Source organism: Phascolarctos cinereus, unplaced genomic scaffold (assembly GCF_003287225.1).
Source record: "Phascolarctos cinereus isolate Bilbo 61053 unplaced genomic scaffold, phaCin_HiC Scaffold_4;HRSCAF=312, whole genome shotgun sequence".
NCBI classification, from domain to species: domain Eukaryota; kingdom Metazoa; phylum Chordata; class Mammalia; order Diprotodontia; family Phascolarctidae; genus Phascolarctos; species Phascolarctos cinereus.
Window position 1 is genome coordinate 492,751,952 of NW_027555847.1, and position 27,962 is coordinate 492,779,913.

General features: G+C 34.6%; 1 protein-coding gene across 1 annotated transcript in view; it reads left to right on the forward strand.

Moving 5' to 3' along the window:
• LOC110212571 (desmocollin-2-like) overlaps positions 1–26,299 on the forward strand; it is a 41,796-nt gene extending 15,497 nt beyond the window's left edge. The window contains 13 exon segments of the mRNA XM_020992580.2: positions 2,567–2,722; positions 3,553–3,697; positions 7,656–7,822; positions 11,162–11,296; positions 12,030–12,215; positions 13,942–14,201; positions 14,342–14,484; positions 16,247–16,474; positions 18,650–18,886; positions 19,466–19,590; positions 23,935–23,977; positions 23,980–24,200; positions 24,962–26,299. Of these exon segments, the coding sequence (XP_020848239.1) occupies positions 2,567–2,722; positions 3,553–3,697; positions 7,656–7,822; positions 11,162–11,296; positions 12,030–12,215; positions 13,942–14,201; positions 14,342–14,484; positions 16,247–16,474; positions 18,650–18,886; positions 19,466–19,590; positions 23,935–23,977; positions 23,980–24,200; positions 24,962–25,159 (2,244 nt within the window). The 3' untranslated portion in view covers positions 25,160–26,299.
• Positions 26,300–27,962: the final 1,663 nt, after the last annotated feature.

The following is a 27,962-nucleotide window of genomic DNA, read 5'->3' on the forward strand; positions in this document are numbered from 1 at the left end:
ACCACATGCAGAGGCGTGGAAAGAAGTTAGGAATATGATAGTTGAGTAACTGTATGTGATCTTAGACCACAGAGAATGGGATAAGTGCCATGGGACTAGAGAAGAACAGATGCTGGAAAGAGAATGGAATCAGCAACCTATATAGATCTGTGAATTTGAATTCAATTTCGGGCAGAATCTTTCAGCATAGTATTTAAGGGATAGTAATCATGTAGAAAAAGAAGTGGTGACTACAAAGAGCCAAGCATAGCTTCATTAAGAACAGGTTATACTTGGGGCAGCTAGGTGGATAGGACTCTGGCCTTGGAGTCAAGAGGACCTGAGTTCAAATCTGGCCTCAGACTCTTGACACTTACTAGCTGGGCATTCTGTAACTTAAAAAAAAAAGAATAGATTATACTTGATTCATGCTGTTTCCTTTTTTGACAGGCTTTCTAGACAGGTAAGTAGGGTAAATGTTGTAGACGTAATTTGCTTTTATCTTAGATAATCATGTGACAATGACTCTGATATGAATTTTTTATGGACAAATCCATAGATAGATTCCAAATTTTGTAGATGATTAGAAATAAAGACTTAGAAGAAATTCTCTAGTGTAATGCCCCAGGGATTTGTGCTTGGCTCTGTGCTTTTTTTTTTTTTTACATTGTCAATGACTTAAAGTTTTAGGTGGTGAGCTTATTAGATTTGTAAATGGAACCAAGATGGGAGGCATAGCTAACACACTAGATGACAGAATTAGGATCCAAAATAGATCTCTGCAGGTTGCATCACTGGGTTGAATCTGGTGAGATAAAATTTAATAAGGATAAATGAAAAGTCTTACAGCTGGGTCCAAAAAAGTTTAAGATTAGAAGGCATATTTAGATAACAGTTCATCTGAAAATGTCTGCAGATTTTAGTGAACTACAAATTCAATAAGAATTAGCAGTGTGATATATTGGCCAAAAAAGTTAAGACTTTGTTAGGACTATGGATGTAATAATCCAGTTTTAAAGTGGCCACCCTCCAAAGTATTTCATTCAGTTCTGTATGTGCATTTTAGGAATGATATTGATAAGCTGGAGGGTATCCATAGAATGGCAGCCAGGATTATGAAAGGCCTGAGGTCATGCTAGATGAGAATTAGTTGAAAGAACTAGAGATGTGTAGCCTAGGTAAGAGAAGATGTACAGGGAGGGGCTAGGCATGAAAATTGTCTTCAAGTATTGAAGGACTGTCCTGTGGAATTAGGAATTACACATTTCTTAGCCTCAGGGTACAGCAATAGGAACAGTGGGTGGAAATTGTTCTGAAGCCAGTTTGATATCACTGCCTCAAGAAGTCACATGGGTTTTCCCTCACTGGAATTCTTCAAGTTAATATATCATGCTGTATTTTCAGGACTATTATAGGGGGCTTCCTTCTGTTATTACTATCATCTTGTTTAAGCATAGGTTGGATTAAGGGGTCCCTGAAGATGCTTTCAATTCTAAATTTTGTAAATTTTTAAAAAGATGGTGATGTTTCCACTTGTTGGGGTCCATTTCATGTTTATTCTTATTTGTGTGTCATTTGCTTTTATGAAGCAATTGGCAAGAAAACATAGTCTCATGGAGAGAATATTGTACTCAGTATCAGGAAGATGAGACTTAAAATCCCAGTGCTCATGATTGCTAGTCATTTGACCACTGGCAAATCATAAGCCTCTTTGAGCCCCAGTTTTCTCACCTGTAAAATGGAGATAATCCTTCCAGTACTATCTAACTTACAGTGTGGTAAGGAGCAAAGCACTTAATGTATATAAAGTGCTCCACCAGCCTTAATGTGCTATGTAAATTATTATTTCTTTGGAATTATTTTCTTGAGTAAACACACAGCCAAATATGTTTATAACACAGTACAATAACTGATATTCATAATTTAATGTTTTCTAGTAATTCAGTGGTATTTTGCAATCATATCCTAAATATAAGGAGACCCAATAAGATGTAACAGACACATGTTGTGCCATCATTCAAGTCACCTTTGAAGGCATTGGTGAAGCTGGATACAAATGAATAACTCTCCCATAAATCAATTCACTTGCTATCCCATTTACAATATTTTTCTTGTGGACACGGCTGGCTCTCTGTAGCAATCTTTCATCTGACATCATGTTTTCATACAACAATTAATGGAAGGAAAGTGCATAATACTTTTTAGAAATTTTCCATTTAAAAAGTTTGAAGTGAAAAAATTTACTGGAGCTTAATCAGAGGTATCCAGAATCTTAATTCTGCAAACATTCTGGACAAAATGAGGTGTTGCTTTACAACTCTAATTTTTCTTATTTGGTAACCTGCTAATCTTTCAGTTCTGTCATTTTACAATCTGTTATTATTTTGTTAATCATCAGTGTTATCTTTATGCTGTCACTGTCCTGTATTCATAATACCTTAGAGATTATTACTTGGCACTTTTTGATTTAGATTCTTTTTTCACCAAATATAATGTTGTAATAACTGACAAGATAATATATTGATCAAAAGTATGCTTAGTCATTTCTCATTTTATCTTGACTCTTTCATTTTTTTTTCCTTTATAGGTCCAGTCTGACTCAGCACAGAATTACACAGTCTATTATTCAATAAGAGGGCCTGGAGTTGATCAAGAACCTTTAAATTTGTTTTACATAGAGAGAGATACTGGGAACCTCTTTGTTACTCGCCCTGTGGATCGTGAGAAATGTGCATCTTATGGGGTACATATTAAAATTATTAATTTTATATGGAATTATATATGGTTCTACTTTAGTGGGCAGACCATCTCTTTTTTCCTTTAGCTTGATGAAAAGACAAGCTTTTCAACCTTTACAGCCATCCAGAAGTAGAATGGGATGCAAGTTAGTATGAGCTTCTTCGTCAGACAACTTCAAACAAAGGCTGAATGACCACTTTTGGTGACTTTCAGGTTTTATCTCTCAGTCTAAATAAAATGATATGAAGGAGTTAAAAAAAAAAAACAACACCACAACCCAGAGACTGATCTAAATTCTTCTAACTGAGAGATCCAGGGGTAACTTAAGATTATACTTTTGTCATGGCCATTTTGAAGATAACTTTAAAATACACAAGAGTGTTCTAGTTTATTCATTTTTTTCCAGAACTATTTTTCTTTTAATTATACTTCTAATTTGATTTTACTTTTGCATTATCTGTCATTTTTGTGGACTTTTTTTTATTTAGAAAAGCCCTTATTTTATATTCAAATTTCTTGAATATATTTCTTTTCTATTTTTTCTCTTAACCAGAACAAAGTATGCAATACAATTTGTTTTGCTGACTTTACAGATTCTAGCCATTTTTATGCATAATGATGTCATTTCATAATTTCTATTTGTCATATACATTGTAAATAAATGTGCGTTGAATGTAAAAGTGTATATCTCACCAGTCTAAAAATAATACGTTTTAATGATGTAGTCCTCTCTGACTATATTTATAATCTCTAAAACTAGAATCATTAGGTTTTTATATTTTATATTAATGATCTAAAGATATGTTTTTTCTCCTTTTTTCTTTTTTTTAATAGATAATTGCCTATGCATCAACTCCAGATGGTTATTCTGTAGACCTTCCACTACCCCTTGAAATCAGAATTGAGGATGAAAATGACAACTACCCAATTTTCACTGAAAACCCTTATCAATTTGAAATTCTTGAAAATTGTGGAGCTGGTAAATACATCTTTTAACAACAGATTATACTAAGATAGAATGTATTTCAGTGACCTGTATTATTGCAAGTAAAGGAAATACACTTAGGAGAAAATATGTATTTTGTAAAATGGTGATTCTGAGGCATGAGACCCAAGAACGGGCTCTTTGATCAAAATGTCTATCTAATGAGTTGTGGTAACATCAGTGAACAAATACTGGGCACTCCAGAGAAGTTTATCAGACATGATATTAACTTTTTTCCTTTAAAAAATTTCTTAGTCTATAGCTTGGATTTTGTTTCTTTCTTGTTACTATTACTTAATAAAGATGTAATTGAATTAGAACTATCTGGAGACCATGAAGTAAATTGATAAAAGAAAATAGAAGCTTACAAATGATACTGTCCCCTAAATAGCATTATTTGGTTTGGAACAACAAAGACCGTAGGACAGGGATATCAGCAAAATTAATAATGTTATGAAGTGCACGTATGTTTATCGAATACTGAAATATTAGCAGTAGGAGGTAACCCCTGAAGCTTGAAAGCAGGAGTGCTTAGTAAAAATGAAATGAAATGTTTCTTTTTACCTGACAGCAGTAAACTTACATAAATCAAAACTCTAAAAAAAAATATTGGATTAAAATATAATAGATTTACTAAACTCAACTCACTATTGAGTATGTTGGACATACTCAATATGTATATGTGTATATGTATATGGATACAGTGCTAGATTCTCTGAGGGATGACAGAAGTAGAATATGACTACTAGTAAGTGTTTATTCAGTAAATGAATGAAAAGGCATTTAAGTGCTATGTGCTGAATGCTGTTCAGTTCGGTATATACGAATACAAAATTGAGACAGTTCTTGCCCTCAGTAGTTTCTGTTCTAATGTGGGAGACAACATGTATAGGAGAAAGAATTCAGTGACAGTACTGATGAGGCCCAGGGGGTTCAGAAAATAACAAATTCAATTTCTTTTGCTGTGGTGAGAATGGCAGAAGGTACAGGTCCCCATCTTTGAATGAATCAGTGTGATATAGGACCAAGAGCACTAGTCTGGGAGCCCAAATCCTAGCTTTGTGTCTGTGTTCCTACACTTGCTAGCCACATGACAGAGAACAGATCACTTAGACTTTCCAAACCTCGATATCCTCATCTGTAAAATGATAATGCTTGAACCACTTTACCGAGAAAAGTGCTCTGCAAACCCTAAGCACTGCATCTAAATGTGAATGATGATTATTAGTGTTATTATTAACAAATAAATAATAATTAAAACCAAATAAATTATCAATAAACATGAAATAATTTCTAAATGATGCAAGATAATATTCTGTTCAGTATTGCAAATAGTGTGATTATATATAAGCACAATAAGAGTTCAGAGATAGGAGAAGGCTTAGTGAGCTAGAATGGTCAGAGAAGACAGTAGGAGATAGAGTTTGACTTTGGCCTTGAAGAATGAATAACGTTTTGAAGAGAAGTCCTTGGGGGAAAGCATTCCAGATAAAGGGGAATAATGTGAACAAGGTCATACAGTTATGAATGAATATAGGATCTTTATATTAAAAATAACTATATAATTTAATACTTTCATTTTACAGTGAAAGATTTCATGGGAAATAAAGTTGGACTAGGAGGATAGAGACAGATTTTAGGAGCCTTGAAAAGTCAGCAAGAAGGATTTGGGAAATGCAACAAGTAGTGGGAAGCCCCTGTAAATTTTTTGAAGGAAGGGGAGAAGTACCTACTATATGCCAGGCACTATTCTAAGTGCTCTGCAAATATTATCATTTGATTCTCATGGTGACTCTGTGAAGAAGGTGCCATTATTATCCTCTGAGACAAAGGTTCAGTGACTTGCTAATAGTCACACAGGTAGTAAGTAGCCAAACCAAAATTTGAACTCAGGTCTTTCTGACTCCAGGCCCAGCTCTCTAGCTACTGTGCTATCTAGCTGAAAAAGTTTTTTGAACAGAGAAATGACATAAAGAAAATATTGTTTAAAGAGGATTCATCTGATAGTACTCCTATGTTGTATGGATTAGAGCAGGTCAGCAAACTATAGCCTTGGCCCATGACTGTTTTGTATGGCCCTTAAGCTGAGAATGGGTTTTTTTTTTTAATATTTTTAATGGCCCCTGGATCAGAGGAAAGAAAGAAAGGATAACAGGTGGAAAGTTATTTCAGTAATTTAGGGAGGAGAATTATAAGGGCTTGAAGTAAAAATTGTCAATTGGACTATTGAAGAAAGGATGAATTTGTAAAGGAAAGTTTAACTAGACTTGATGGTTGACTGAATATAAGGAGCAAAGTGCAAATCATCTACAAGCATTTATTAAGCCCTGATTATGTGCCAAGCACTATGCTGGGCTCCCCAGATATAAAAATGAATATAAGAATGAAATAGTCCCTGTTCTTAAAGAATTTACATTCTGCTGGAAGAGACAGTGTGTACATATATAAATATATACACAACCAATCAATCAGTAAACATTTATTAGTGCCTACTATGTATCAGGCATTATGCTAAGCACTCAGAATACAAAAAGAGGCAAATATGAATGAAACAAACATAATGTACTTAAATACAAACTACTAAGGGAGGGAAACACTAACAATAAGAGGGAAGTGGAAAAGCTTCATGTTAATGGTGATGCATGAGCTGATGCATTGAAGGAGGGAAGAGATTCTATATCCTGTAGATAAGGAAAGCATGTGAGCCAAAGAACATGCCAAAATTTCATGCTTGGCTGAATAGATGTATATTGGTGCCATTTATAAAGAAAAGAAATTTGTTAAGGGAAGCCAGCTTGGGAGAAAAGTTGAAAAAAACAAACAAACAAGCAGTTTAATGTTAGTTTGAACTGATAATGGGACATATGAGTGAAGATGTCCTGACGTATGGAAGTTTGGGGCTTAGAGTCTGAGTAAGAAGTCAGACCTGGAGATGTAAATTTGACAATCACTAATATAGAAGTAGTAGAAATAATTGACATCTACACGGTCTTTAAAGTTTGCACAATGCTTTACATGAATAATCTCTTTTGAGCCATGAAGGAGGTTAAGTGACTTTCCTAGAGTTGGTCACTGTTGGAGGTACAATATCAATGTATTGCAACTTCCTGCCTCCAAGTCCAGCCCTCTATCTGCCTTGTCATTCTTCCTCTTCATGGAATCATAGAACATCAGAGCTTGAGGAAACCTTACATCTTAGCCAATTCATTCATTTTTCAGATGGGTCAATTGGGGCCCATAGTGGTTGTGACTTGCCTGGGGCTACTCAGTAAGTCAGTGACAGTCAGGAATTAAGTATCAGTCTCCTAACTGCAAGATGGATTCTCTTTCTATTATACCATGCTCCTTTCTCTATTTAAGGTACGAAGATAAATGAGTAATAATAATTGCTACTTACAGGACATTTTAAGGTTTGCAAAGTGGATTACAATACATTGTTTCAGTTGAATCTCCCAATAACAGAAGTAAATAAATATTATGGTTATTATCTTCATTTCTTAATGAGGAAACTGAGGCTTTTTAGAAATTGCATAGCTCATATATCATGACATAGGTAATAAGTATCAGGGATAGGATTCACAACCCTGGTCTATAACAACAACAATATTTTTTTAAACAACAGTAACAACTAGCATTTATATAGCTCTTTCTAAAGCAAAGTACTTTAGAAATATTTTCCTCTTATCCTTACAATGACCCTGACAGGTAGGTGCTATCATTCTCTACATTTTACATATTAGGAAACTGAAGCAGTCAGAGATTAAGTGACTTATGCATGGTCACACAGTTAGTGTCAGAAGCTAAATTTGAACTCAGGTTTTCCTGTCTTCAGGTACTGCACTCAGTTCACTTTGCCACCTAGCTGCCTCTCTCCAAGGTTCAGTACCCTTTCCACTGCACCATGGAAACATGTAAAGTATATGTGTATTAAAGATGCCTTTTCAATTTGTAGGTACAACAGTGGGTCAAGTCTGTGCCACAGACGCTGATGAACCTGACACGATGCATACTCGTCTGAAGTATACCATTATAGAGCAGCAGCCACCATCACCTATATTGTTTTCTATACACCCAGTCACAGGTGTGATCACCACAACATCATCTCGGACTGACAGAGAGGTATCATAAATATTACAAGACTAAGTACCTAAAGAATAGAGTTTTAGGAATAACTTGTTTGGTGTTAAATATGTTTTCTAGGAAAGGAGTATGTACCTTGAATTTCAGCAATTCAGAATTTAAACTACACTAGTAAATTCTTTTAAATTTTAAAAATTGATTTAGCAGAATTTGTGAACCCAAGCAGTGAATCCTTTTATGATGCTAATAGCTAATTTTTTAAAGTTTAGATTTTTTTGATCAGTTATTCTGTAATATGTACTAATTATGACAAATTCAAGAAATGTCATTTTGCTGAAAGTCAAAGAAAGCCCACTTGCATACAAGAATACAAAGAATGATTTGCTGCATATGACTCACAAGTTGTATGTTTTATATTTATGTTTAATATTTATATTTATATTTTAATTTATTTGTATTCTTTGCTCTATGAAATATATTTCAGGAAAAGTAATTGAAAGGCAAATCCCACTTTATCATTGACTTCTATTTTAAAGACATCTTCCCATAGAAAAGATTCTTCTAGTTGAGTTAAAAACAAAACAAAACAAAACAAACATCTCAACAAGAAAGGCAGTCATGATAGGATCATAGATTGGAAGTTTGGAAGCCATTGGTGCTTCATTTTATAGATGGAGAAACTGAGGAACCAAAAGGTTAAATGATTTGCCCAGGGTCACACAGCTCATATGTGAAGCAAGATTTGAATCTAGGTCATCCTGACAAACCCAGTATCCAATCCACTGTACAATACTGTCTCTCATATAGCAGAGGTGAAATTAGTTTTATTACATATTTAACATGATACTTAAAAAAAAAAAACCAAGCAACAAACTTTACAATAATTTCCTAACCCTGATATCTCCTTTTTTCCTGTGTTGCTCTCCACCTTTCCTCAATCCTTGGTATTTCTCCCATACCTGAGTATCTGTTAAGACAGTATTAGAACACTCACATTTCAGCTTTTTTCCTTTATTTTGATTTTTGCAATTTGCAATAAGCCTGGTTTACTTTAGCCTGCTTAGCCAATACATATGCCTATAAGTAATATACTCCATTCTCTAAATGCTTTGGGTTTGAAGCTTTAGATTCTAGAAAACTAACTACCTCATGTCTTTTTTAAATAGGTGTTTTTGGTGGGATGGTGAGGGAAAGAGTTGTTATGTAGGAGTTGAATGATTTTAGTAAGGATGGGGATCAGGAAAGAAATACTACCTCAGTTCAAGTTAATCTTTATAGAAGACATGGAATTGCAAGATTTAATTGAATAAAGGAGAGGAGGAGTTGGAGTGGGAAGAAAGGCATTTTAGGCAGAAGATTAATTTGGGGAGTCTGTTTCTCATCTGATGAAAGCAGTAATCTTGTGAGTAGCATATTCCAGATATCAAAATCCTCATTTTATTAATAAAGAAGTATGTTTAAGAAGGGTGGATTGTATGGTGTAATGTGGGTAGTTAGGACAAAGGTCTCCTGACTTCTCTTGCTATTTTTTTTCCCAAACACATCACAATTTACTTTTAATTAGTTAGATGAAGCAGATTATTCGTAACAGAGTAGAGGGAACAGAATATAAAAGGCACTTTCTGTATTGGAGCAGAGCTTGGAGATCAGAGAACTGTTTCATTGTATAATGGAGAGTCTTATTTATGGACAGTGTTTTTACCGTGGTCTTAGTCAGTTTCTTCACCTGTAAAATGGGAAGTCAAATTCAACAAACATTTACTAAGCAACTACTGTGTAAGATGCTGTGCTTGGCAGTGGAGAATCAAAGGTGAATTAAGAAACATGCCCTATTTTTAAGGAACTTACAGTCTAATAGGTAGCATAAGGTGAGTACAAATAAATGATATTCAACAGAATGTGTTCAGCATGCAGGAAAGATCCAGAAAAAGTGCCGTAAGAGATTTGAGGAAGGAAAGACCACTTTCATTTGGTTGGGGAGGATAGGGAAGAGGTGGTACCTGAGTTTTGCCTTAAAAAAAAGAGAGAAATTTCAACAACATGGTTTGAGGAGGAGATAGAGATCCTGGCATGGAGGATGGCACAGGTGAAAGCATGGAACCTGAAAAGGACAGAATGAGAAGGTGGAAAAGTGAATAGACCAGTTCACCTGGTAAATACTATTCAGAAAGTTTGCTTAGCACTAAGTATTCTCCTCTAGGAATGGAAAATTATGAGTAAGCTCAGCTGGTATAATTCAGATGGGCAATTCTGGGCTTGATCTAAGCATAGTTTCATCATCGCTTGCTCCCAGTGCCTAGCACATAGTAGGTACTTAATAGATATTTATTGACTGACGTCTCCGATCCACGCTTATGTAATGGCACTAAAGGAGCATGAATTACAACACTGAACAAATGCTAGGGTACACCACCACTTGCCGTAGTGAAAACACAAAGGGAGAAAAAACCATGGGCACCATAACTACATTGTTCCACCTTCATTCTCTCTGCCATACTTGTTCCTGCTACAGTCTTCCCCATAATCATATTTTGCCCTATTGGCTTTAAGATATACCAGTCTCCTTCCCTTATCTGGCTACTTGAGATGTCCTGGTACAAGTGCTAGTACAGTTAGCTACCATTTGCTTTACCTATTTTTGGCAGTGATGGCACTGTGAAAACATCCTGGTTACTTGTAACTTCTGTACCCATTCGTCCTATATTTCCTAGAAGATGGATTCAGGTTGTAAAGTATATTGAATGACAGGAAAAGGAGTTCATAGTTTATTTAGTAGGCAAAGCAAGTCATCATTGATTTATTTTGAGTAAGGGGGTGACATGATTAGAGCAGGGGCATTAGAAAGATTATTCGGCCAAGAGGATAAAGAGTGATTTGGAAAGGACAGAGTTTAGGTTTGCAGAAAATCAGTTAGGATATTATTATAGTATGATGAAAAAAGGATTAAAGATCTCAAAGGAAGTGGAAAGATGGGGAAGGATCCAAGAAATATCTCAGAGGTAGAAACAAAAGAATTTGCATTTGATTTAATAGGAAGAAAAATGTTCTCTTTGAATTGAATGGGAGGCTTAAAGGTGACTAAGGTTTTGAGCCTGGTTAAGGGTGAGAATAGTGGTACCATCGTCAGAAACAGAGAAATTAGAGGGAAAAGATTTCAAAGACATAAAAATGCCTGCTCCATTTACATCATAGAATTGTTGGGAGAATCAAATGAGATAGTTTATGAACCATTCCCAGAAAACTAAAGAGCATTACACAAATTCGAGTTTGTATTACAATGGTAATAATGATAATTAGCCATGTATTGGGAAAATGGATATTTAATGTATATAGGTTGATTCTTTCAGCCTAGTAATGAACATTTTACTTTGTTTTCAGCTTGTGGACAAATACAAATTGACGCTAAAAGTACAAGATATGGATGGTCAGTATTTTGGTCTGTCCACTAAGTCAACTTGCATCATTTCAGTTGGAGATGTGAATGACAACTTGCCGATTTTTACAAGAACCTCTGTAAGGGCATGTCTTTGTCAAATGTAACCTCTCAAACAAATGTTTAATGCCAATGTTAAATGCTGTTACATCCCAGCTTGAGTCATATTGAGTCATAATATATATATATATTGAGTCATAATATAATACAAGATTTATCACTCAGGATAATATTCACAAACTTGAGTAATAATTAGTAAGAGTTAAGTTGCAATTTGGATTACCACTGGAGTTATTTCTCCATTATAATTAAATTTAACACAATTTCAGTTTCAGACAGGGCCAGCCTTAGACAAATTTTTCTTCTATGTTATCTTTCCATTTTTTCCCCCCTGTTTCTTTTATTGTCTTCTCTGGAAAAAAAAATAACTCTGAATCAGATCTAAGTGCCTCAGGGACTATATCTTTGCATAAGTGGGCAGTTTAAGAAGAGACAGTTTGTGGTAAGAAGCTAACCTTGCCTCTTGAGACTATATATCTCCATGTACCTATCTATTTTAACATGTAAGACTAGCTTAACAAAGCTTCTAGCCTGTAACTCAGGGATATAATCACAGTTTAAATTCATGTTTTATATTGCGTGTGTGTGTGTGTGTGTGTGTGTGTGTGTGTGTGTGTGTGAAAAGAGAAACAGAGAGAGAGCGCAAGAGAGAGAGAGATTGAGAAATTTAGGAATCAGGAAAATAACTTTCACTTCCTTTATGTGGTAGAATCTTTCTATAGCAATATTTAGTAATAACAATATTTTTTTCAGTATGTCACAGAAGTAGAGGAAAATAAAAGCAATGTGGAAATACTTCGATTAAGTGTAGAAGATAAAGATTTGATTAACACTCCTAATTGGAGGGCTAATTACACCATTTTAAGAGGTAATGAAAATGGGAGTTTCCACATTGTGACAGACCCCAAAACCAATGAAGGAATTCTCTGTGTTGTTAAGGTAAGAAAGTTAAAAAAAAAATTAAGAATTCAGTTTGAGAAGTAAAAAATAACATATTTAGTGCAAATTAAAGATTCATTTGGATAGCTATAGAGGTAAAATATTCATATAAAGAATAAAATTATTGTATTTGAATCATGGAATTTCAGACCTAGAAGGAGATGCTAGAAACATGAAGTTCAACCTCTCAAGAGGTGTAGTTTTCATCTCTAGAACCCTGACAAAGGGTCATTCATCATTGCTTGAATACTTCCAAAAATGGGGAGTACAGTACTTCATAAAACAAACCTTCTATTTTTGAATAGTAGATTTTTAGGAAGTTTGAAAAACAGATGCAAATGTAACTCCTTGCAATTTACACTTATTAGTCCTTATTCTTATATCTGGAACTACATGGTTGATCCCTCTTCCACATGATAGCTTTTCATGGTTGAAGAAAACTATTTCCTCAAGTCTTTTATTTAGGCTAAAATCCTTCAGTTTTTATAATAATTTTTCATATGACATGGTTTAGAGTCCCCTCATCTCCCTGACTATCCTCACTAGGGTTTATTCTAGCTAGTTTGTCAGTATCCTGCTTAAACTATTACATCCAGAGTGAAACGCAGTACTTCAGATATGCTTTGATGGAGGACAAAGCACAGATGAATTTGTTCTGAACATTATAATTTTTTTATTTTTTGGTCTAGAGTGGACAGGGTCTGATTTCTTGCTTCATTTTGTATGAGAAGGGAGGTAATTTCTCACATCAGTATCATCACAGATTCCAAGATATAAAAAAGCTGTTCCAAAACATATTTTAAGGAGCTTCTCAAAGTAAAAGGGAACCTTGATTCCCTTTCATCACTGAGGAATTTTTTTGCTAGATAAGAAGGCAGACTTCTCCAATGAGAAGCTCCCATAACCTAATGAAAATTGACCTGGGCTGGCCTCCACATTTTAAGGGAAATTCCCTTTCACTTCTTTATCCCATCTATGATTCAGTGAGCTTGTTATACTCTGTGAGAGCTTGGGGCAGAAATGTTGAGGTCTTTTTTTTATGGGATCATATTAGCACATACATTTTGTAGATGAGAATCTTTGATTCTTGACCTCAGTGAAGACATAAACATCTGAGACTTGTCTTTTCCCCTGGGGGTTGTACTCTTGTGGAATCTAGGCACAATACTGAGTGGAAAGAGTATGGAATTTGGAGTCAAAGGACTTAGACTTAAGTGTCAGTTTAGCTACTTATTACTACGTATATGACCTAGGACAAGTCATAGTTTTTTCGGGCCCTTAGTTTTCTCATCTGTACAATCTAGAGTTTGGACTATGTAATTTCTAAAAATTCTTTCCACTTCTACATCTATGATAAAGTAATGTAGATTTGCTAGCTTCTTGAAAACTGCTTTGGTCAGACTGTGGATTGTTCTTACCACCAGCCAAGCATGAGGGCCAAGATACTGAATCAAACTTTCAACCATATTTAGCATGTTTAATGGAGAGGTGAAGCCAAAAGTATTTGGTTGGAGTAGGAGAGAAAAAAAGGAAGAGAGAATATCCTTATTCTTTGTTATTAATGCTTCTTATTCCCTGGACTTGGAAAAGGAAATTTGGGAGAATATAACAGCATTTACATAGCTCTAAAATCACTTGATCATCTAAACCAGTTATAATCAACATTGACAAATAGCAAGTGAGGCTGCATAGAATTGACTCTGATTTAATACCTTTGATTTTACAGGGACTGAATTATGAGGCAGCACACCAGGTGGTCCTGCAAATTGGTGTAACTAATCAGGCTCCATTTTCTGGATCTGGTAGTTCAAAGACAGTAAGCACGAGCACTACTACAGTTACTGTTAATGTTAAAGATCAAGATGAAGGGCCTGAATGCAGCCCTCAATTGCAGACTGTTCATGTGAGAGAAAACACAGCAACGGGGACACAGGTCAATGGGTATAAAGCCTATGACCCAGAAACCAGAAGAAGTAGTGGCATAAGGTACTAATAAGTTTGTGTTGAAATAATTATGTATTTATTATATTTCTTAAATTAGAGAATGTTAAGTATTTATATCACAATTACTCTTTTTAATACTTTTGACATTTTGTAAGATTCTGAATTTAATTCCTTTTTAACAGGTATCAAACATTAAATGATCCAAGAGGATTGTTCACAGTTGATGAAACATCAGGTTCGCTCAAAATTCTTAGAAGTTTAGATAGAGAGGCAAATACCTTCAGACAAGGCTCATATAATATCACTGTACAGGCAGCAGACAATGGTAAGAATGTTAATTTTTTTTCCTAAAAAATAAAATAGTCCAGGAAAGACAACAGCAGAAATTGGTGTATATTATCAGTGCTTGCCTCTTCAATGCCCCTCTACCCCCATCCCCCGTTCCTTGCCCAGGGTAATAGAAAAAGATTCCTATGTTACTGATTTATGTGCACTTAAATTTATTATTTATTTAATTTAATAACATTTAATTATTTATTTAAATTTTTAAGCGATATATTTAATTTAATTATTTAAAATTAAATTTAAAATTATTCATTTAATTTATTATTAATAAACCTTGTACTGTATTCTGAAAGAAATACAGTGTCTTGAAAGTCTTGGTGCTGTTTGAAGCTATTAAAACACCAAGACTCTTGAGAAACCATGTATTAAGGGTTGCCTTCAAGTGGAAAATAAGTCACAAAAGGACTTGCATGTTTGGTCAGGATGGAGGGTGGGGAGTGGGTAGTCAAGCTTCTTGTCATTAATAGTCTACTAATAATAATCTGAAAGGATATGAGAACAATCTTAGATCACAAAATTGAAACTTAAAGGGATGTAAAAAGATCATGTATTTAGAGCTAGAAGGAAACTTACAGATTGTCTGGTCCAGGGGTGGAGAACCTATGACCTCAAGGCCACATGTGGCCCTCTAGATCCTCAAGTGCGGCCCTTTGACTGAATCCAAACTTCACAGAAGTCCTTTTATTAAAGGAATTTGCTCTATGAAGTTTGGATTCAGTCAAAGGGCCACACTTGAGGATCTGGAGGGCCATGTGTGGTCTAGAGGCTGCAGGTTCTGCACTCTTGGTATAGTCCAATGAATTTAACAGAGAAAGAAACTGAAGGATGAAGTGACTTGTCTAAGGTGTTCCCAGTTTTCCTTTACCACTCAATCTATCCTGTACCCCATTGGTAGACTAATCTTCCTAAAACACTGCTTTGATCAGGTTACTTTTTAACTATATGGTAAAGTTTGGACCACTTAGCTGGCATTAAGCCCCTTCCCCTCCCTCTTTACAAGTTCTTTTTAATTATTCAGCTGTCTGCTCACACTGCATTGTGTATTTTGTTTTATTCTGTCCTTGAATTTGCTTGTGCTACTTTACCACCTGAAATGATCTATCTGCAACAATGTCAAATTCAAATAGAAACAGGGCCATTATTCCATACATAAGGAGCCCTGTGGGCTGTGTTTCTGACTTTGTTTTAAAATGTAATGTTATCTATGTTTTATTGTATTTTTATTTATTCTGTTAAATATTTTGCAGTTATATTTTAATTTGGTTTGGCTACGCTTGGCAGTCTAGCCCACATGTGGCTTGTGGACCATGTGTTTGACACTTATTATTTCTACTTTACCCATCTTTCCATATTTGGTTCAAAATCTACCTACTATGTAAACTCTTCTTTGTCTACCCAAGCCAGAAAAAGTTGTACCCTTCTCCAAATTCCTATGGGAGTTGTTGACTGTACAATTCATTTGATAATGAATCATTTTTGTCTTGTAATATCTCTTTAGGGAAAAGACTGTCTTATGCTTTATATCTCCCACTTGCAAATGACACTGTGCCTTGCACATAATAAGTGCTGAAATATGTTCATTGGATTTTGTTCACCAGGAAATTATCAAATGCTAAAAGATACATTACATTTTAATCAGATGAGACAATATATTGAATAGTATTGTGAACCTTAATGTGCTTAATACATTCAGCGGCTAATATGTTATCACCATCATTGTTACTATTATTACTGTGTTCTAGATGGCAGAACATGTACTGGTACCCTGAGAATTGTTGTTGATGATGTGAATGATAACGGTCCATCCATACCTCAAACAAGAATGACAATCTGCAAAACACAGATGGGCTCAGCAGACATTGTTGCTGTGGATCCTGATGAACCTATCAATGGTCCACCCTTTGAATTCACCTTGCCAAGCAATAATGAACGTGTTGGTGGTGGAACGTGGAGACTTAGCAAAATTAATGGTGTGTATTCTTAAATAATTTCTTTTAAAAGACTTTATTCCGTGGAACATAATCAAAATAGCTAGGATTTATGTGGCGCTTTAAGGTTTATTAAAGCTTTTTACAAATATTTCATTTTAGCCTAAAAAAATCCCTGGGAGGTGGGTTCTATTAAAATCCTCATTTTACAGATGAGAAAATTGAGGTAGCTATGTTAAATAACACAGTTTGTAAGTTGTCTGAAGCTAGATTTGAACTTAGGTCTTCCTAAATCCAGGGCCAGTGTTCCATTCACTTCACCATTTAGGTGCACCTAAAGCTTGGTATTGTTGCCCATTTTCACTTCTTGTTTGCAGTGCAAGAACTCGATACTCATTACATTTATAGTGGGCATTAGGCAAGGCAACATTTTCGCTTGTTTTTCTAGGAGGTGCTGTCCTCTTTAGCCTGGTTCAAGAATCTCTGAGGATTTCATTCACTCCCCCTTGAATCATCCTGGTCCAAACAAAATAGTCGTCCTAAACCCCAGGTCTAACCAAATCACTTTTTATTCTATTATTTCCTATTGTTTCTAGGATAAAATATAACCTACTCAGCTTAGCTTTTAAAATCCTTCATCTTCTGGCTCCAGTCTACCTCTCCAATTTACTTCAGATTATTCCTTTTCATATATTCTCCATTCTTGCCAATCTGACCCACTTGTTCTTCCATCTCTTAACCTTTGTACAGACTGTCCTGAATGTTTAGAATGCTCTCTTTCCTTTCTTACATCCTTTTCTTGGAATCCTTACCAGGTTTCAAGGCTCAACTCAGATGTTACATGCTAAGTGAATTCTTTCTTTGTCTTCTCAATTAATGCTTTCTTCACTTGTCTTTATTATCTTGTATTTATTTAGATATGTAGATGATGTATTCACCCAGTAGCAGCTCCTGGAGGGCAAGGCTGTTTTTTGTCTTTGTATCATCCACGTTTTTTTTTGGTATGGCCCTGTCATTTTGTTATTTTAGGGGTACTTGTGGGGAGGAAACTCGCTCTAATCATACAGATCATCAGCTGTTCTACAACTAGTCTTAGAGTTGCTTGGACACTGAGGTTTTAAGTTACTTGCCCAGGATCACTCAACTAGTATGTGTCAGAGGGCAGACTTGAACCCCAGATCTTCCTGACACTGAAGCTGGCTTTCTTTACTGAACTGTCATTCACACAATCAGTACTTAGTAACTGCTTGTAGAGTTGAACTAAATCAAATGAACCTAGAAATCCAGAAATATAAATATTTCATCACTGAATGCCCTGGTAATGTATATATGCCAATCTTATTTTCTTCTCTTACTAAGGCTATAGAGCTAAGTGGTGCAAGTGGTAGTGTGTTAGGACTGCAGCCAGGTAGATCTGAGTTCACATCTTCTCAGCCATTTACTAGCTGTGTAAACCTGGGCAAATCATTTAATCTGTTTGCCTTGGTTTCCTCATATGTAAGATGGGGATAACAGTGGTATCTATCTTACAGAGTTGTGAAGATCAAGTGAGTTAATATATGTGAAATACTTTGCAAACTTTAAAGCACCATATAAATGCTATTACTATTAATATTACTAATGATGATGATGATGATGATGATGATGATGATGATAATTACTAAATAGATTATTGCAGAATCTCAAATTCCTACCAGATGTTCAGCTTCTAAAGGAATCGTGGATATTATAATGAAGAAGAAAAAATGGGGGATATTATAGATGTTTTCAAGCATTTTAGAGGGTGTTCTGTGGAAGAAGGGTTAGATTTATTCTTTTTGGCTGTGGAATGAAGAGTAAAGGATGGAAGTTACAGAAAAGAAATGTAAGCTTGATATAAAACAAAATGGGGTTATAAATTCCTTTAGAAATTTCTGCCTTTGAAGGTAATTGCTCTTTGAATGTTTTTAGGCAAAGGCTATTTAACCATTTGTTAGATATGTTGTATCGAATTCTTTTTTTTAGGCATGGATTGTCCTAGCAGGACAATGAGGTCCCTTCTAACTTTGAAATTCTGTGATTCTGTCTTGAATCCTTCTATTTTCTTTTTGCAATCCAACACTTGTATTTGACCTCATCTCATTTGGAATATCATTATTGTAGTTGATGAGAATTCTGAGAGAGATATAGATGTTTATCTGTGTTTTATAAGAAATACTGCCTTTTATTTTCTTTCAGATACTGCTACACGCTTATCTTTCCGCAATGATCCTGCATTTGGGATATATGAGATACCTATTTCAGTCAGAGATAGACTTGGCCTGTCTACAACCAGTGTATTGAGGGTTGATTTATGTGATTGTGTTGTTCCAAGTGAATGTAGATCTCGTGTATCTCCAATACGAGGTGCAAATGATGTAAGACTTGGAAAGTGGGCCATCCTCGCCATAATACTGGGTGCAGCATTACTATCTTGTAAGTGTTTTGATTTACTCCAAATATATAAAATATCCCTAAAAATAATTTTAAGTCATTCTAAAAATTCGTATTATATTTAAAGTATACATACAATGCAGCAACTACGTATTTACAGCCAACCAATTCTTGAGTATACAATTAAAAGTATGAACAGTACATATTGTGACTTTAGTCTGAGAACAATGTCATTTGTCATTTTAGGGCAAAATTATCTTATGATTTGAATTTATTTACATAAGCAATTCTTTGACAAATTTTCAAGATCTTTTCCCTGAAAGAATGCTTTTATTTACATAGAAAAAAATTTCTCCAAAAGTCAATCTGAATAACTATGAGAAAAATTCTGGTTTTATAAATTAAGCTGATTTGAATTAGGTAAAATTTTGATCCATCAGGGAGGCATGCTTTAGCACATCATTCCCTCTATGTCTCATTGCTTAAGCAAATAAGAGTAAACTCAGGTTGCCTAAGTAGTCAAGTTGAAATTAATTCCATACCTATTCATCCATATAATTGCATACATTCCGTAATGCTCTTTTAATATAAATTATTCAAGTGGTTCTTTTCTCCTCATAGGTATCCTATTTACATTAGTTTGTGGAACTTCTGGCTCCTCCCAAACAAAAAAAACCTTCCCTGATGATTTGGCTCAGCAGAACCTTATTGTATCAAACACCGAAGCCCCTGGAGATGACAGAGTGGTAAGTGGGTTATATTTAAGAACATATATTTAGCTAAAAAAGATTAGTTTATTTTTTTCACAGAAAAGTCTTATTGATAACCAAGAGGTATTATTCATCTAGTAATAGGTCATTGGTGTCTTTACCATATTTAGTTTTCATAGAATGATACTACTTAATAATAAAACAATCCTTAGACATTTAATTTAACTGTTTAAAGTCCTCCTGTAATGCTTCCTTGTGGTATTAAGGTGACCGTGGAATTTTGAAGATTATCCACAGACTGTGTTATTGAGCACAAGCTGTGTCAGCTTCTGTCAAGTTGGAAAGGTTTTGAGTGTGGGCCCAACTATGAACTCACAGATTCTCCCTATGCTGTCCAATAAAGGACATCATGCTAACATCATGTAACCAAAGGCTGCCAAAAACTTCATTTCATAGGATATTTGGTCATCTCTCCATGATAACCTCATGATACCTGAGTAAACATTAAGATGATTATAGCCTGGTCACATATGTTGCAAAGGATGATAAAGTAGAGAATGTCCCAAGATATTACACACAGTTAAGGTTTTACATTGATATCTGATGACTTTTGTGTAAAAGTGGGCACAGAAGATGATGAAATTTTTGATGTAACATACTATTTGGGATTAAGAAACGAAATAAACTAAAGACTGGCAGACTACTTAAGTTTTCTATAATCCAGTTTAAACATCTCTAGTTCCTTCAAGTGATCATCCTATGGCATCTGTTTGAGGCCCTTCATTATCCTGGTTGCCCTCCCTTGCATTTTATCCAGCTAATTAATGGCCTTTTTAAATTTTTTAAATTTTGTTTTGAACTTAAATATATAGACAGAAAAAGAACATTTCCATGTATACAGAACATAAAAGAGGATTCACTATAAAACCATGAATTTGCATTTCACACTTTTAATGTCCATCTTAAAATTTGTTGTCCATGTCATCCAACCAGAGAAAGACAGTCACCTCATTGTTCCTGGATCTTACACTTCTTTTAAAGGAGTCTAAGACTGAATTGACATTCTTAGCTGAAATCTCACACTGTTGACTTACAGAACTTTGAATCTACTTCAGACTCCATTTTTAAAAGATTAACTTCTGTGTAGCCCCCAAAATTGCTTGTACTTTTGAAGTTGATTCATTGTACCAAGTGTACAATTTTACATTCACCTCTATTAATGATTTAGTTCAAATTTGCTAGTCTGTTGAGACCTTTGGAATGCTGACTCTGTTATCCAGTATATTAACTATTTCTCTCAGCTTTGTGCATTCTATAAATGTGAGAGGAATGCCTATCTATGCTTTTATTCATCACTGATAAAAATCTTAAGTAGCACAAGCCTCAGCACAGATTTTGAAGTGCCCTACTGTCAAACTCTTTCCCAGTTTTCATCAAACCATTAATGACTACTCTTTCATTCCTCCATTCAACTAGTTCCAAATACACCTAATTGTGCCTTCCTCCAATCCACATCTCTTCATATTTGTTCACAAGAATAGCATCAGAGACTTGTTAAATGTTTTGCTGAAAATCTAGGTGAGCTATAGCTGTAGTATTCCCTTGCTCTGTCAATCTAATAATTTTGACAAAAAACAAAGGAAATAAGATTAGTTTAGCATGATATGGATTTTTTTGAATCTCAGAATAATCTGAGTATTTATTTTCTTTCTTAAAATTAGTATCTTTTGTTCTTAAAGGGCTTTCATTTCTAAATACATCCCTTTCTTCTCTCATACCCAACAAGCTATCAAACAAAAAAAGAAAGAAAAAACTAACACACCATCTAATACAATATGTTATATTCTTAATGAAGTCATGTTGGCTCCTTAGGATTACAAATTCCTTTTCTTTCTGTAATTTTTTCCCTAATTATCAAGAATTTGTTTTGTTTCTCCCCCTTGGAAGAAAATGAAAAAAAGTTTTAGATTCACTAATCATATCTCTAGTTGTACGTCCTATAATTTTGCTTAGAATTGAAGTCAAAGGCTATTTTCCATTTTCCATTTCCATTTTCCATTTTTTGAAAGTCATAATACCATTTTCCTGTTTCCAGATCAGGTGACTTGAACACATGGTTAGGGAGATGCAGTCTTCCATAACTCCTCAAATCATCTTGATTATCTTCTGTTCTCCATTTTTATTCTGTCCTTATTGCATTGGAAGACTATGCTTCTTGGTAGAAAAACAGATGCAAAATGATAATTGAATAGGCCTGCCTGCTCTCACTTGTCAGTTGTTGGTTCCATACCCTCCTCAAGCAGCTTATCTTTGGCAGCAGCTAGTTACTGATGTGGGAGTCATTTCAGAGTAAACTGTCTAAGTCTAATCAGGTCATTGACCAGCAAAGGTAAACATTTAATGTCAAGTTGGAAAAAAGAGATAAATGTGAGAAAGTAATTAATGAAATTATAGCAGTTCCAACATGACCAGGGCAGATGGCAAATCATGAAAGTAAGATATGGATTATATCATAATTTTTAGAGTTTAACAAATTCAAAGCAATCACCACTATGAAGAAGCAGGAAGAAGCTACCTCAGGCAGCAAATATTTGATCTCTTTGCCAAGCCGAGAGAAAAAGAATAGCCAGGGGCAACATTGATAAAGAATATAAGCTAATTTGCCAAACATTATGGAGGAGGAGGAGGATTGTGGACAAAATCACTTCATAAAGCAATGAAAAGTTGAAGGGGGATAAAGGACCACAAAGAACTCAGTGTTAGACCCAACCATAATATTCAGAGCATTTGTAGTTGATACTGGCCAGAGGACAACAAATGGATGCACAGTAAACCCCATCTACTAGCTTATTTTGGTTTTTATGTGATTAACAACAATGATAATAGCTGACTTTTATGTAGCAATTAAAGGTTTGCAAAATGTTTTAGATAATTCATGTGAACTCAACAGATATTATTCTCGTTTTATAGGTAAGGAAACTGAGAAGTTGTGGCATGCTCGTGGTCACTCAGCTAACAAGTGTCACAAGCTAATTTTGTACCCAAATTTACTTACTCCAATTCTAACACTCTATTATGCTCTTCTACCTTTCAATTATTAAATATACTTTGAGGAGTGGGGAAAAAAAGGATATCAGGGCATCCAAAATTTTAGTCATCTTATTATCTGAAATTTTATCAGTAGTTTAATATAGAGCTTTAATTTCATCAGTGAGGCACTCCTGGTGTGGAAATTCCACTCACTGATACAGATTAGCATCTGGTCTGTTAATCTTAGAGTTGCCTGTAGTGCTGAGAGGTTAGGTGACTTGTCTGGATCACACAGCTAATATGTATCAGAGGAAAGACTTGATCAAATCTTTCGAGAAAGTAGGGATTGTCTTGATTTCTGTTTGCAGCCTAAGTGCTTAACACAATTCTTTGCAGACAATTAACGCTTAATACGTGCTTTTTCATTCATTTTAATTCATTAATTCCTTATTGACTCCAAGGCCAGTGCTTAGTCCATCACAAACATAGCCTCTGTTACTGGTTGAGCTTGAACATTCTTGATTGCAAGGCTGTATTTTTACATTTAGGGTTTTAGAGAATCCTTGCTCCTGATCGTTTTTTTTTTTTTAATTAACGATAAGAAGTTAGTCAAATCCAACAAGTACTTGTTCTATGGGAGGAACTTCCCAGTAGGCATGAGAAGATAATAAAAATGAAGAAACTGGTTTTGCCCTCCAGAGGCTCACAGTTTAATTGTGGGGAGACAGTCACAGCAAACTTTTTTAATATATGGGAAAATGTGATAGGTTTTATAAGAAATCTAAAACCAAATCTTCATAGGGCATTTTATGAGAAATGGTGAGGAATGCTTCTGTATCTGCCATACACTAAGTGAAAATATTTCCAATATAGCAAGAGAAATTTGTGTTCGGATGTCTAACTACTTGACTCTGAGGGGTGAGACCCAGAAATAGTGTCAAGGGAGACTAGGGAATCTCCTCTGAAAGTTTTAAAAAAAAAGGAATATCTTTTAGGGTTACAGTGAGTATTGGCTTTAATGTCCCGGAACAGACAAGATAATAACTATGTTTAAATGCCTTTTAGACTTGGGGCATCATGAGCCAGGGCTGGATGGTGTCTACTCTTGACCAACACAATGCTTTCTTTACATCAACAAAAAACTTAACAAATGTGCACTGAATTGAATTGTATGTCAGGTTTTAATGAGCTTTTTTTTTAGGCACTAATTCCAGAAATGAAATTATTTCTGGAAATTTAAACATTTACAAACTAGAAAAAAAAAGCATTCTCTAAATGACAGGTTTTCTTCCATGTATCCTTGTTCGCTTTCTTCCTAACCCCAAACACAGTCTTTCAATTTTTCTTCAGTATTGCACAAATGGATTGACTATGCAGAATGTGGGCACTGGTTGCACATTGTATCAGGAGCAAAAAATGGGCAAGAAAGCTTTGAAATGATGAAAGGAGAGCATCAAACTTTGGAATCCTGTCGGGGAGGAGGACATCATACCCTGGATTCCTGCAGGGGAGGACACCACACCCTGGATTCTTGTAGGGGAGGACAAGTTGAGTTGGACAACTGCAGACACACTTATTCTGAATGGCAGAATTTTACTCAACCCCGTCTTGGTGAAGTAAGTCTTCCCCAATTTTTTAAAGATAATATAGAGTACATCTAAGTTATGATTCTTTCAAACTTATAAATAATGAACAGTAGATTTCTGATTCAATAATAGAAAATAAGCTTATATCTTCCTTAAAATTATTAGTCTTATTCACAGAGAAGTTACATTTCCTCTCTTGAATTTTGGATTTGGTTATGTCTGGGGGGAAAAAAATCAGTTATATTAACTTACTCATTCCATTTATGTCCTTGACTATTATTTGTACCTTTTTTTTAGTAAATTATCCCAGTTTGTAGAGTTTGGGGAACCAGAGTTTGAAATCAAGCATGGTAAATGTAGTACTAAGCATATTTAGTAACTCTTACCTCTATTAAAAAGATCTGAGAAAAAACGTGCCTCAAGATTAGTTAATTATTATTTCTCTTTGTTGTGATTTCTCAAGGAAACATAGAGATGATATGTAAAAAGTTCTTTGAAGGCTTTAAAACACTATACAAGTCTTAACTATTATTGAATAAGAAAATTTATATATGTGCATGTGTATATATTGCCTCCTTTCTGATTATTAGAAGCATGCTAGAGATTGATTTTATAGTATAATTATGATATATACACCAATCATGTGCATTTTTTGTATGTAGGAATCCATTAGAGGACACACTCTGATTAAAAATTAAACAATGAAAGGTAAATCAAAGAAATAATTTTATGTTAATAAGCTTAGGTGTCTAAAAAAAATAATAATGTGTTGTTCATTTTCCCCTGTGCAGAAGGTGCAACTGTGCAATCAGAATGAAGATCAGACCCATGCTCAAGACTATGTCCGTACATACAACTATGAAGGAAGAGGCTCCACGGCTGGTTCTGTAGGGTGTTGCAGTGAGCACCATGATGAAGAAGGGCTTGACTTTTTAGATCACTTGGAACCCAAATTTAGGACTCTAGCGGAAGCATGCATGAAGAGATAGACGACTGTCTCTCTAACAGTTCAGTACTGGGACTTGGAGTGGAGTTGTGTTTTTTTTTTTGTTTTTGTTTTTTTGAGACTTCAAAGCTGGGATATTTTAAAACTTGAATACAATATATTATAGGTTTTTATTCTTCATTTGAGAGCTGTTTTGCCAAAATGCATGTTCACATCTTAAATTAAGCATAAAAACTTACCTATGGTCACACTTAAAAGAAAATTTATCTGTCTTCCTTAGAGGAGATTGACAGATAGTAAAATGAATGAACTTGATGTTCTTCACTAGTAGGTAGTAAAGGTACTTGGCAATTTGCAAGATTGCACTAGAAGTATTATAAATACGGTCATATTTTGTTAGTTCATGGATGAGCATTCTGAATTAGTAAGTCTGTAGTAAATACCTTTTTTTAATAAAAAAGCACTACAGTTTTATTATTATCAAGCACTTAGAATTACGAAGTTTAGTAAAGCTCTGTTTAGAGGCCCTACTTTTAATTATTACTTTGGTCACTTAGCTCATCAAATGTGTTCAGCATTGGTAATTGTGAGGATGCTTAAAAACAGTTTTCTTCATTATTTTAGTCTTGTGTAGTCTTGGTAACAATTTGTTTAGCAGACCCATTTTGAGCAGTGCAAAGATAAGCTTCGGTTGAAGGACTGTCCATCTAAATTATCACTTATTACAATTTAATGGAGTCCAGGTTTCTGATGATTTACTGTATAAAAAATAATCAGCACTGGATCTACATTTCATCTTTGAATGCCATGGAAATGTAGACTTCAAATATATTTTCAAAAGTATTTGCATATTTTTGAAAGTTTGTTTTTGCAGTGTTTTTCTTTGATATAATCTTTATATCCTAAATGTTATATTCTTTATTTAAAATGTTTAGCCTAAAAATAGCTATAATATGGGCTAGAGGAACCAAAAACTTCTAAAAATCTTTCCTCAACACCCATATCCTTTGCCCTATCAATTCCCTTTGTTTTATGTAAAGCTATGTTTTCTTGATTTTATGGAAATGTGTGTTATTATAATTGTATCAAATGTCTCTGGTGACTGTTTTGCTATGTCTTTTAGAGTCCTTAATTTTGCCATTAAAATGATAGAAATAAAATTTACTCCATGCTTTCAGTAAAACCAACTTTATTTTTTTTAAATGGAGAGACAAAGACAATATGTGGATATACAGAGTTTAAAATTCAATTCAATTAAATGCCTATCTTGTGGAAAACATTGTGATAAACAACAAAGATGAAAAAAAATCACAAGAGTACACTACAAGAGTGATTACATGTGCCCAAATTCCTAGGAAAATAAGGTAGGGTGTGACAACGACAGAAGAGAGATGAAAATAGAGTCTTCTAAGAAAATCTGAGCCTGGAAATAGCACTTTCAGTTAGGTTTATCAAAGAAGGAATCGGGGTAAAGGTTCACCTGAGGTGAACCTGGAAGAATTTAAACAGATAGAAGTGAGTATGGAGTAATTCCAGGGATGGAGACACCCCGGGTGTGGAGAATGGGGATTGATAGACCAAGGTCAGAGAACAACTAGTTTGGTGTGAACATGGTGGGCATGGAGGGGAAGAAATGTGATATAATGCTGGAAAGATAGATTGCAGTCAGAGTATGGGTGGTCTTAAATGGAAAGCAAAGGAGACTGTATTTTAGTGGAGAGGCAATGGGTAGTTACTGTAGGTTTTTTTAACAGAGGTTTCATAGTTAGATTTTTGGATGGAAATAGAATAGATTATTTTAGCAACTGTGTGAAGGATAGGTTGAAAACACCATAGACTAAAGCAGGATTCTAATTAGGAGGATTTTTAGATTAAGCAAGACAGGATGAGGGCCTGAATTAAAGTGGCTGCTGGGAATGTACAGACAACAGAAGTAAGAGGTGATGAGGTGGAATTAAAAAGACCTTGTAAGTCATTGCCAATAAGGAAGGGTGCATGAAAATATACAAAATATGAAAGATATTTTGGGGAAAGGGGGTGTTCAATTTTGAAAATGTTGACTTTTGGAGTAGATGTATAAAATCACAATTAAAGTCTTTATTAATTATTGTCAAATTCCATAGTTGTGTATCTACTAATCATATTGATCATTTAAAGGTGGTTCCTAATGTTTCCTTCTGTGAGTAATAAAAGGTTAATTACTTGAATTTTAACCCAATGCATTCCCTCTGAGATAATCTCTAACAACCTGTATACAGGGTTGGACTAGATGATATCCAAGGTCCTCTAGCTCTAAATCCTATGACATTATATGACCTTGGCATAAATCTCAGGCTAAGAATGCTTCACCAAATTCTCTATCATAATATTTCTGCTAAAATAGGGGCAGACAAAAACAATCTTGTGACAGATTAAATTCTAATCCTAAAGAATGTAAAACAGAACTGTACCCTGGACTTCTTTGTTTATAACATTTGGCATTATTATTAGATTAGTAAGATGTATGTCCTTTAACTTAAGAAGGCAGGAAGGTAAGTATTATCCACCAGTGTGATGTTTCTGTAATATTTCTTACTAGGAGAAGACTGAAAATCTAGGAGAATATATTGGCTGATATTTATGGAAACAAACGTTTGTCATCATTCATAACAAAATGCATATTTGCTAGTCAATCACTATATAAATGATGATGATATGATAACTAACAATAACTAGTATTCATATAGTACTTAAAACTTTGCAAAATGCTTTACAAATATAATTTTATCTTTACAACATCCTTGGGAGATAGGTGCTGTTATTATCTCCATTTTCTTGAAGAGGAAACTGAAACAGAGGTTAAATGA